Source organism: Gallinula chloropus, assembly GCF_964237585.1.
Source record: "Gallinula chloropus genome assembly, chromosome: 3".
NCBI classification, from domain to species: Eukaryota; Metazoa; Chordata; class Aves; order Gruiformes; family Rallidae; genus Gallinula; species Gallinula chloropus.
In genome coordinates this window covers 27713127-27725140 of record NC_140087.1, presented here as the reverse complement: position 1 = coordinate 27725140, position 12014 = coordinate 27713127, and the positions used below count along the sequence as shown (strand labels likewise).

Here is a 12014-nt window from a genome sequence, read left to right as displayed (position 1 = left end):
CTGAAGAAAATAGTAGAGACATTGATGGTTGCATATATATTATGTATAGGAAGCACTCAACATTTTCTATTATGAAACATGGTCCAACCTGACAGAAAGCAATAAAAGAATAAAATAGGGGGAAAAAAAAGTTAAGATAAGGCTTGCATATCCTTTTGTGAAAATTGTATTAGATCTGTAATATCAATTCCTTTTATATTATTAAACGAGCTGAAAAGGTACTCAGAATTACAGGCTGGTGAACACCACATAAATACAGCGAAAACTCTCTGTGTATTGTTAAGAGAGTTTTGTTACAGCTCTTTGAGAAGGCTAGCAAAAGAATTGTACTACCCTGTCTTCCATAACAGCCTTCCTCTTCTTGTCCCCTTTTTTTTCTTCCTAGTTTCTTCTGAATATTCATTTCTGACATAGCAAAGGGAGGCTACTTCAGAAACACTTTGGGGGGTAATCCTTTCTTCATGCCTGCACATAAAAGCAAAAGGTGCCATATGCTGATGGGCAAACAATGTCTCTGTGTAAATAATAATTGCATGATAGATTAAAAAAACGTAGCAGAAAGCTGTTCTTGGGCAGTGGAATGTTAATAGTGAGGCACTCTTGGGACAGGTGCTCTTCAGTCTAGTCATTAAAGGTTTGGCAAGGCAAACGGACAGTGAATTGATTTGACTTGCCAATTATGCAAACAATTCAATTAAAAAACACTGTAAAAATGAAAAACAACATTGGATTTTAAACACTTTGAGATATGAAGCAACACTGTGATGAATGAGATTTTATTTGATAAGACACTTAATACCCATAACGGCAGCACTCTGGGTTGCTCAAGCCAAGCTAACAATTAAACCTCAAGGTCTGGGGGTTGCATTGCTAGCCTGCAGGTGATAGGATGGAAGCATGGCCTGCCAGCCCAGCAGAGAACCACGCTGCCTTCGGGGCAGTTAAGTTTTGCTGTCAGCCTTCTTCTAAAGGAACAAACAGAACCACCATAAAAATCTGCCAGCATAGCCACAAACCTATCTGTACAACTGCTGCATTCCTGACTGATGCTGCTAAAAGCCTAGTGCTGACACAAGTATAATCACAGGGCATAGGTAGAGCACTGGCATTTGAATTAGAAATTAATTAGAAACTGGGCAGCAGCTGGAGGAATCCTGACTAACGCATCTCTTACACGATGCGGTTTCGCAAATCACAGGTCTCCACAGAATTTAGCAAGCTTAAATCATTCTGGCTACTACTCTAGGATCCTGGATATCATTTTAGTTGTTTCCTGCCCTGAACCTACAGATGCAACTTGCTTATCAGTTTCTGTGGGTTTTATACAGAAAACTAATAAGGAATCTGCAAGATTCTTATCTTTTATTTGTATGGTATTTACTCCTTTCCCTTATTATTTTGTACCTTCTTATCTTGACTTCTGCACATGTACTTGGTTCCAATGTCCTCATTTCCCTGCCTTCCTCCAGCAAGGTGGTAGTTCCTGTTGGAACCGCTTTCGTCACTTTTTGCAAAAGGAATTGCAAGCAACTGGAGCAAGCTCCATGCTCCTGCTTAAAAGCATCAGAACTGCTTCTTGTCTCATTGTCCCTCGTTCGCCACCCCATACAGGAAATATTTCCTATATTCATTTGCTTCTTTTCACATTTCTGATTCCAGCCTGTCCAAACATTCTTGAATCTTTCTGGCTTCCCCATCTACTTCCTCACATTTCCTCACACTTCATGTTTCCTTGTAAACATTCTTTCAGGAAGTTCTCTTAGTTTAATGTGTATTTCATTGCGTCGTATTCTGCTCCCCTTTTCATCTTCTTTCTTATTTGTGTTACTGGTTGCTTTGTCAGCCACAATATTCAAGGTCTAATACTATTTTGCTTTTCCTAACTATTGCCTGTATTCTCCCATTTTTCTTAAGCTCATTGAGTCTTGAGGACTTCATACTAGATATTTATATAGTGCCTTCAGTGCAGGTCTTCCACTTTCTTCTTCTTTTCTCCAGTGCTTGCTTTTTTATTTATTTTTTTAAATGACAATAACCATCAGATGTTTAAATCAGAGCCCTTATAATTACCATCAGATCAGGGCAGACCTCAGGATCATCATGGTCAAGCAAGGATCGCATAGCAGCAGCCTTTGAGGAAGTCAGGAAGCCGTGTTAGTGGTCCTAGGGCTAGGGTCAAAGAGGTGGCGGCAGCCATGGGTCTGTGAGTGGATTTTCTTTTCTACTGTTTCTTGATTCATTTATTATAAAAAAAAAATTAAATCTCAGAAAACTAAAGCAACTCCTAATTTAGCAAAATTTTTCTTTATTTGAGTAGGAGTAGTTAAAATCGGCTAATGAGTGAATGGTAATTTGGACACACCAGGTAAATGCTTCACTCTGTGAAAGTCCATGGGAGTCATAGTGTAGACTGAAGGCGAGCTCTGAACTTTACATCTGAAGCATTGCTCCCAAGAATTTACTTTAGAGCTGTTCAACAGCTGTTGCGAATAGACATTGTGCACTGGGAATCAGTGGAGACAGGCTTGCTTACTTGTTCAAACTGAGGTCTGATCCATTGATTTAGGGATCTGATAGCAGTCCATCCAAACACAGCAGTGTGCTTAAGCAAGTACATAGAGATAGCAGGTAGTGTAAAAAGTCAAAAGTAAAGTGGAATGACAAAGTACAGAAAACGTGCAGTGTTTTTATTCTTCCAACGAGCTTTAAAAAGCAACGTCCCCCAGTTCCTGAATTTTATGTCAACACTGCCATGAAATTTTCCTGCTAAACATTTTTAGCAGCCCCTGTATCTTCCACAAACGCTGAAGAAAACTGGAATATATGTGAAATGCTGCTTGAGGAGAACTCCCTCCAGTAGTGCCCATTACCCAACCGCCTGCCTAACCGCTGTGGTCAGCAAAGGCTCGCGGCCCCTCACACCTCTGAGCCCGGGCTGGGGTGGGCCCACAGCACAGGCCTCATCGCGGGGTTCCTGGGGCGGAGGAGGCCGGGGTGGTGAGTGACTGTTTGTGTTGTTCTTTGCAGTCCCCGGGACTCCCGGCGCCCCTGCCAGCAGCCCACCGTGCACAGTTAACATCCCCATCGCCCCCATCCACAGCTCGGCCCAGGCCATGTCGCCCACGCAGAGCATCGGCCTGGTCCAGTCGCTGCTGGCCAATCAGAACGTGCAGCTGGACGTGCTGGCCAATCCACCAGCGGAAACGGGCGAGGGGGCAGGGCCCTTTCCAGGGGCACCGAGTCGCTTTCCTGGCCCTGGGGCTGGGGCGCTGGCTGGGGGGGAGCTGGGCCGTGCTGCCCCTGCGCCCCCTGCCCTTGCCCCACCGCCTCCTGCGCCCCCTGCCATCGCCTTGGCTGACCTGCGGGACCACAGTGACCGCGAGCACGAGCCCCAGCCCAAGGCCAAGCCCCCACGGACGGGGCCACAGCTGGTGGAAGGGGACACAGTTGTCTTTGGGGCCACCCAGGAACTGCAGCTGAACAAGATGAATCCCCCACCGCCCTACCCTGGCACCATCCCTGCTGCGCCAACCACCGCCCCGCCGCCTCCACCCGGACCCCCACAGCCACCCCTCGACCTCTGCTTGAAAAAGGGGGAGTTCTCCCTGTACCCAGCGGGGCACTACCAGACACCCCTGGGGTACGAGCGGATAACAACATTTGACAGCAGCGGGAACGTGGAGGAGGTATGCCGGCCTCGCACCAGGATGCTCTGCGCCCAGAGCACTTACACCCTGCCAGGGCCGGGCAGCTCTGCCACCTTGCGCATCACTGCTGCTGAGAAGAAGATGCAGCAGCCCTGTGCCAGCGCCACCCTGAACCGACTCACAGTCCCTCGTTACTCCATCCCAACTGGGGACCCGCCGCCCTACCCTGACATTGCCAGCCAGCTGTCCCAGGGCAGAAGCATCACACAGAGGCTGGACAGCAGTATCATACATGCAACTCTGCGGAGGAACAGCAGAGAGGCAGCCCTGAAAATGGCTCAGCTGGTGGATGGTCAGAGAGCCACCTTGCAGCTTCCCCCGAAAGCCAAGAGCAGCGTCGTGACGGCACAGTACCAGCAGAGAGTACCCACCGCCTTGTATACCTGCAGCCAGTGCAGCAGTGGTGGTGGCAGCAGCACGACTGCTGGTGGTGTGGGCAACATCACTAGTGCCAATGCTAGTAGCAGCACTTCCAGTATTGGTGGCATGAGACCTGATTTGAGCACGGGGAGTGGCTCCCAGCACAGCTCTGTCATAGCTCACTCCGTCAGTACATCACCTCTGACCTCCCAGTCCTCCTACAGCTTGCTGAGCCCTCCTGACAACTCCCGTGACCGAGCAGATTATATCAACTCTGCCTTCACAGAGGACGAGGCCCTTTCTCAGCACTGCCCTGTGGAGAAATCAATACGGCACGTACCCATGTCCTTGACGGAGGCTGCCCTCAGTGTAAAACGGCCACCACCATACCAGTGGGACCCTATGATGAGTGAAGAGATATGGGTTCCTCAGGAAAGGACATCTCAGAACTCAGTGCCCAACCCTCTAAAACCTACTCCTCTCATCATTGGTCAAGCTCAACATCTGGATATGTCTCGAGTGCCATTTGTTTCCCCCAAGTCTCCAACCAGTCCCACTGCCACTTTCCAGACAAGTTATGGGGTTGGAGTACCTTACCCAGGAAGCTACAGTGCCCCTCCTCCCCTTCAGGGAATGCAGCCCCCCTGCTCCCCCAAAGAAGCTCTGGCCCCAACACAGTTCGCACAGCAGGAACCCACAGTTGTACTTCAGCCAGGTTATCCATCCAACCTCTCCTACTGCCCCTTGCCACCCATGTACCCAGGAAGTAGCGCCTGCTCTAGTTTACAGCTGCCACCAATCGCCTTGCACCCATGGAGCTCCTACAGCGGCTGCCCACCCATACAGAACCCCCAGGGCACATTGCCCCCCAAGCCACTCCTCATGGTGGAAAAGCCGGTGTTGTCTCCCCCACCGGCAGAGCTGCAGGGCCATGTGGGCACAGAGGTAATGGTGGAGACAGCAGACACCTTCCAGGAGGTGCTCTCCTTGACAGAAAGCCCCGTTCCTCAAAGGACAGATAAATTCGGCAAGAAGAGCCGGAAGCGCTTGGACAGTCGAGCGGAGGAAGGAAACGTGCAGGCGATCACGGAGGGCAAGGTCAAAAAGGAGGCAAGGACGCTGACTGACTTCAATTCGTTGATATCCAGCCCTCGGCTGGGTAGGGAGAAGAAGAAAGTCAAGAGCCAGAAAGACCAGCTGAAGTCCAAGAAGCTAAACAAGACAAACGAGTTTCAGGACAGTTCGGAGAGCGAGCCAGAGCTTTTTATCAGCGGGGATGAACTGATGAACCAGAGCCAGGGCAGCAAAAAGGGTTGGAAAACCAAAAGGAGTTTGAGGACAGCCAGTGAGCTGGATGAATTCAAGTGCCGGAAGGCCAGTGAGAAGGAGGACGGGAGGCTCGGGAGCCAGGGCTTTGTGTACGTCATGGCCAACAAGCAGCCGCTGTGGAATGAGGCGACACAAGTCTACCAGCTGGACTTCGGAGGCCGGGTGACCCAGGAGTCGGCAAAAAACTTCCAGATTGAGCTGGAAGGACGACAGGTAGGAAAAGGTGGCCGGGGTGGGAAACAGGGATGTGAAAGCCGTGCCAGAAGCAAGCTCTGCCTCTCATACGGCCTAGTGCTTCCCACTCACGTTAGCTGCTCCATGTAAAGAGTTTTGCCACATGGTTGATAAAATCCAGCCATCAGAGGAGGGTGAAGATCAGTTGTAAAGTAAACATACAAAGTAGGTTTGACCTTACTCCAATCAGACATGGGAATAAGGGCCTCCTTTAGCCTCACTGTCTCTCACTGCTGAAAGCAGGTGGATTTTGTAATAAACACAACAGATCTCCACAACAGTAGCTTCGTTTGCCATTGGTACTTGCAGATAGCAGCTGGCTGAATGAACACTGCTCCTCTCTTGCAATGCTCACAAAGGTTAGCCAGTCAGCAGATAGCTAAGGCAGAGATGGTGGACAGGCAATTAGGTTCCTTCCATGCCAAAATTTCCCCAGGCTGATTCTTAGTGCTAGAGGAGGGAAACATTGACCCTCCCCAGAACGAAGTGTGCCTGGGCCACTTCAAAATATTTCATTTTAGAAATCTCTTACCTTGACTTGAGTGGGATGTTACTGCAGCAAGCCCAAGCTGCTAAGTGGTACCAGTCATCAGGACACTGGTATGAGACTCAGAAGACACATATTTATTTCCTTGTCCAGTTGCCCCATCTCTGGATGTCACTTCTGATGTGTTAAACATCAAGGTACACACTCCCTCTGATTTAACTTGGGAATTAGCTGTGTTAAATACCCAACATGCATGACCAGTGGTAGTCTCTTGGCTTTGTTTGTCTGTAACAGCAGCTCATTGAACAGGTAGTGATCAGAGCCATTTATATGCCTTTGTTCTTCAGTTAAATGACTGTGGGTTAGGTGCCTGTGGACAGCTGTGCAAAATGACCCAGATGCAGGTTGGGGAGGGGCAGGGGGGGCACAACAAAACCTGACTCAGCTCACACAAACAGCCTCCATTCCAGCTCAGAGATCTTCACTGTAGAGAAATACAGCCTGGGATTCTGATGAAGCAAATGAAAAAGCAGTAGCAATAGGTCAAACCTAAGAAGTTCCCTGCAGAAGATCAACAAACAACCTGACTACTAGCCTTGCTTTCCTTTTCAAACAGCTCTCCTTTTCTAACTCATTCCGGGTGTAATAATGTGCTAGTGAAGTTTGTGCAAAGGAAAACAGAACTGCCAAGAACATACAGCTTACCAGCTATGAAATACTAGAGTGAGGAGATTGTTAATTCCCCATCCCTAGAAGCTCCTTTCTTGGAAAACAAAATCTGTTTCCTGATGGGCTGATGATAGGATCTCTCCAAGGGAATGCACAGTATTTTCCTGCAGGTAACATGACACTGGTATAAGCCACATCTGATGAAGTAAGTGGTAACAATCCACTTCCACCAGTGCTGTATATAGCCTAGCATGCTCTAAAGATCATTTTATAGAGTCAGATATTGCAGTCAAATGCTCTCTGCAGACAAGTAGTACAGTGCTCATAACTCTTCTTTGGCATCACACCCCGTTCCATGAGTAGCCCCACGTGTGTTAGTTCAGGAAGTGCTGTGTTCTTACAGATGAGCAAAACCATTTTCCTTTTATTCTTTTCTGGTTCTTTTCTGTGCTTCACCTTTTTTGACCTTGTTCTCTTTCTCCTTCCCTTGTCCCCTTCTCCTGCTTCCCAGGTGATGCAGTTTGGAAGGATTGATGGCAATGCTTACATTTTGGACTTTCAGTACCCATTTTCTGCAGTGCAAGCCTTTGCTGTTGCTCTGGCTAATGTGACTCAACGCCTCAAATGAACAAGCAGAGACCGAAGGGAGGAAAATATTAACCTTCTCATAAAGCCCAAGCCGGAAAATGTCAGGGCAGCCTGCTTTTAGGTGTGCAGAGGTGCCTGGGAGCGAAGGCGACAGTAAAACTGGAAAAGTATCTCTTGGTGCCCAGCAGAAGGGCATTAACTCTAATCAGTCATGGGGTGGAGGGTGGGGGGGCTGTTTTCCGTTTTGTTTCTTTGTTTGTTTTCAGGTGTTTTGTTTTTTCTTTTTAAGCATTGTGCTGGGTTTCAGAAAGAGCAGAGGGTTGAGAGCCATTCAGTGTTATGTGGAGAAGTGTGGCTTTTGGCTTGTTGTGGTGGTTCTGCCGTGTTTGCTACAGTAGCTGGTGTAAGTTCATAGGGGGATTAAAAAGACTGCTCTTTTTGATAGACTGCCTTATATCATGCTGTTCTTTTTAAAACAGGGAACATAACTTTTTTTCTGGTCCAGTTTGTACTACTACTACTACATCAGTGATAGCAGCAAAAAAAAAAAGAAGAAAAAAGAAGCTATAATACTTGAAGACACGTGTTTCTTCTCTGATCTCTGATAAAAACCGAGCACCACAAGTTCCGAGGAGGCTTATGTAGGTCAATGTTTAATTTATAAATAATGATGTATTAATCAGAAGAGAAACAGTTGTTGCCAATGCGTGGTTTGAAAACCCAATGTATCAAAGAAGTTGATGTCTGTTTGTTTTGTGTGCTGTTATTGGGGATAAACATCTTTCAGCAGGTGACAGAAGATAGAGGAGGAAATAATTATGAGGGTTGCTTCTTTTGTTATTGGGGATAAACATCATTCAATAGGTGACAAGACAACGGGAGGAAATAATCAGGAGCGTTGCTTCTTTGCTCACACTGATCATCTGTATTCTTGGATTTGGCCCATAGTTGGGAGAGGTACAGTGAGACCAGATGTACCTCTCAGGCCATGCCTGTACATGCTCCTCATTTAAATGTGTTTACACTTTATAAACAAAGTATTTCAAGCAAATGAGAAAGCCCAGTGGGTTCAGTCTTCTTAGCAATCAGTATGAATTAAGTTCTACGACATTGTATCAGTGTGTGAATTAGGAAGAAGACAAGTGTAGCGAGTTATTATAAGAAGCAATTTCATCAGGAAAGCAATTTTGTTATAGGAAACAACATGGTGGCTGGCTGGAGAACACATGAGTTGAAAGAGGAAGGAAAAATTGGACAGAATCATCCCTTTTATCACCTTGCTACTTGAGTAGTCTTTGTGACTGGTTGGAGAACAACATAATGCTCCAGATAAGAGCCAAAGTTTACTTGGAGTGTTGTAGAGAAAGGCTTAATAACCATAGCACGGCTGTCTGCGGTTCTTTCCAGCAGACCTGCGGACCTATTGAGCGTTTCAGAAGAGTTGCTTGCACAGAAGAGTTTCTGTGTTGTCCATGTGTTGTGCACATACTTACTTGTTTGCTTGCTTTCCTTCTTGCCAGCATTTTGCTATGGAACATGTTTTCATGTGGAAGTAGTTTCCCCAGTAATACACAAAACCCAAAGCCATCCATATAATTATTTGCCCGTTAAGATTACAAAATGTAACTGCAGATTTCCTTCAGAAGTTACTCTTTTGAAGTGAAAGGCACTCTGAGATACATTGGCTGAGGTGTCAGTGGCTGCTTTGTCTTTGTCTTTCATCCAGTTTAACTTCTTACTTGAAAAACTCAGTATAACTTAAGCTGAATAGGAGTGATTTTCTCTCTTTGATTTTCCTAAGTCCTAATGGCAGGGCAGATGTGCTGCACTTGAGTCACTCTAGGGGAGCATACTGCGTAAGATACGACCCTGCTGTTGTAGACGTTACCAGCATGCCGTGAGCTTATAACTTCTGATCTGCTGAGGCTTCTAGAGCTGTACAGCACAGAGGGCATAGTGACAGTCTGAGAAGGGTTTCAGAGAGTTGCTGAGAGAGATACCGAGGCATCCACGTGGACCATGGAGCATCCGTGGGTAGTGTCCTGCAGAGTGATTCCAGGAAGAACCACCTGCAAGATGGTGTCCTTGGAGAGAGGAAGCAGAAGAAGGAAGGAGGAGGAAAGTAAATGGTGCCAAATTGCTCAGCAGCTTCTGGGTGTGGGACTGGTCGGGCACAACATCCCCCTCGGCACCTAGCAGATCGTCGTTTGCTTTAATTGGTGAATTGTTGAATTTCCATCAGTTGTCCGGGCCCACTTGCATTATTTCTCACGTGCATAGTTTGCTCAGCGGTTTGACTGACTGTATGCTTAGTGTGTGGGGAACAGAGGATCCAAAATGGATTTGGTTCTGCCCCCTTTAAATCAGTGGAAGTTTCTTCCTTGGATTTCTCAGGAGGAAGCACTGTTAGGCCCTTTGTCCATATTGTTATACGCTGTGCAGACAGTAGGGTGAATTCTCGTTGCACCAATTCCAGTACACAAGGAGGAAAGTTGGCTGATGAGAGTCTTCACCTGGCCCCAGGTCTGTGCTAACCACTCATAACCAAATCAAAGTATAACAGAGGCACACACTGAACACCATCAGAGGAGAAGCAGGCCATTGCTTGCTTGCTGAGGGAAGGGCCACTCTGTCACATCTTCAGCTGGAAGGAACATCACCTGTAGTTTTAAGCCAAAATTCTTATTAGTTGGAAACCACAGGATTGGGGGGGTTTAGAGCAAAATCTAATCAAAATAGAAGGATTTCTGTGTGCAGATATTTTTAACATTCCAGAGTACAGTATTCCTCCTCACTTGTTTCATTGCCAAATTTTCCCAATTATCAGCAGTTTTATGCTAGTGGAGAACCAAGAAATGAAACCCAATACAGGAAGTAGCAGAGTTAATAATTCGGCTTCACTGGTCCAGGTCAGGATTGCATCCTTCTTGATGGTGCTTACAAAGAACCTTGGCATATAAGAGACCTGGTTTCTGCCTCAGCAAAGCACAGGGAGTAACTATCAAAAATTAGGAAAAAAATACGCCATTTCCAGCAGCCTCCCCATTTACTTGTCAACAAGTTCTGTGAGATAAGATAACATTTTCTCTTTTTGAAAATGATTTCATGCTAAATGGCTAAATGTCTGGGAACCTGGAGATCTGAGAGCCAGGGCTGAGGGCTGGAAGCAGATTTGCCAATAGTTCGTAACCAGCAGTTTTAACCCTAAATCTGATGGTTTTGCCCAAGTCCATGCACTCCCACGCATGGGTGCTGTGCTGCATCCCTGGTGCAGGGCATGGTTCTGACCCAGGGCTGGTGCTGGCAGATGTGCCAGCTCCTCTGGTCTCAGTCCTGTGGGCTCCAGTCACGACACAGCATGACAGCCTGTTGTGGTTTGACTTGCACTTCTAACACTGGGGCATGAGAATGTGCTGCAGGACATGCCCTGGGGGAAAAGGGAGAAATTAGAAGTGAAAATGGAAATGGAAATGTTTAAATATATAATTTGATTTCTTACAGAGACCCAAGTGTATAGTTAGCATTAGAGCCCTTTAACTGAGGATTTTGTGGCATACAGGATACCCAGTATTAGAGAAAGTGCTCTCACACATATAGAATTTTAATGAAAGAAATGGGAATTATGTAAATGAGAGTGCAACTGGATCTTAAATTTTACAAAAAACAAATGAGAGTGATAGTTCCTTTATTTTTCATTGAGATACAATATAGGAAACAAGTTTACAAGCTTCCCCTCCCCCCCCCAGTAATTGCTTAAATCCTGAAGATTGCTATTGCATTCAGCCAAAAACAGATGTTACATTTTGTATTTCATAAGTAAACCCCAGGTTTTCTGTAGATAACTGAGTTCTTCTAGGAAGAATGTAGCAATGTGTTCAGAAATATCTCTAATTCTTTTATACATGCAGTAATTTCCAGTAGTTATGTGTTTTCTCCAAAGGTTGGTTTGTTGGGTTTTTTTTAGTTGTGCAATAATTGTGACAGTCTGGGGGGAGGGGGGTGGTGGTATGGGGGTTTTGTTGTTTTTTTGAGGGAGTTTTGAGTGGTTTTTTTAAAGATAATTTAATGCAGATTTCCTGTTAATGTCCAAAAGACAAAATTATTTATCTTGCATAATGTAATAAGTGATTTAGGGACTATTTTATTACTATGTATCAGTGAGTTATACACACTTTCTTATTTATATTTAGAGCATCTTTGTAAGTAATTGTTTGCTAGCAGTCTGTTTTGCTGCAAGAAGTTCAAAATGCATATAGGAAGACCTGGTTTTGCTGGATAGTATGCAAAATTCATAATACAGGCAGGCAAACTTTTTTTTTTGGCAGCTGCACGCAGTGAGTCTGCTATGGAGGACTGTGTAGGCTACAAAGAGCATAGATGACTTCTTTGGGACCTACAGAAGTCCTTCCTTCTCCACTGCTTTTCTCTTGTGTTTCAAACTACGTATTTAAGTTGGAAGTGGTTTTAAAAATACACAGCTTTGGTTTTTTTCCATCTTCTTAGTACAGTGCTTTTTCTTGAGACAGAAAATAAGGTGGGCTACATGGTAAGGAAGGAATAACGGTATAAGCTCAGTTTGTAAGAATCTCATTGCATAGTTTGGTAGGGTTTGGCAGTGGCCTGATTCAGTGCCATGCAGA

At 45.8% G+C, this 12014-nt stretch overlaps 1 protein-coding gene across 1 annotated transcript in view; it reads left to right on the top strand.

The window, feature by feature from the left end:
• Window positions 1-7611, top strand: part of TULP4 (TUB like protein 4) — a gene marked incomplete at its 5' end in the record, with an annotated part of 112027 nt that extends 104416 nt beyond the window's left edge. Inside the window, 2 exons of the mRNA XM_084261542.1 lie at window positions 3028-5609; window positions 7298-7611. Coding sequence (XP_084117668.1) covers window positions 3028-5609; window positions 7298-7414 — 2699 coding nt within the window. The 3' untranslated portion in view covers window positions 7415-7611. The remainder of the gene's footprint in view (window positions 1-3027; window positions 5610-7297) is intronic.
• Between the last annotated feature and the right edge of the window lie 4403 nt (window positions 7612-12014).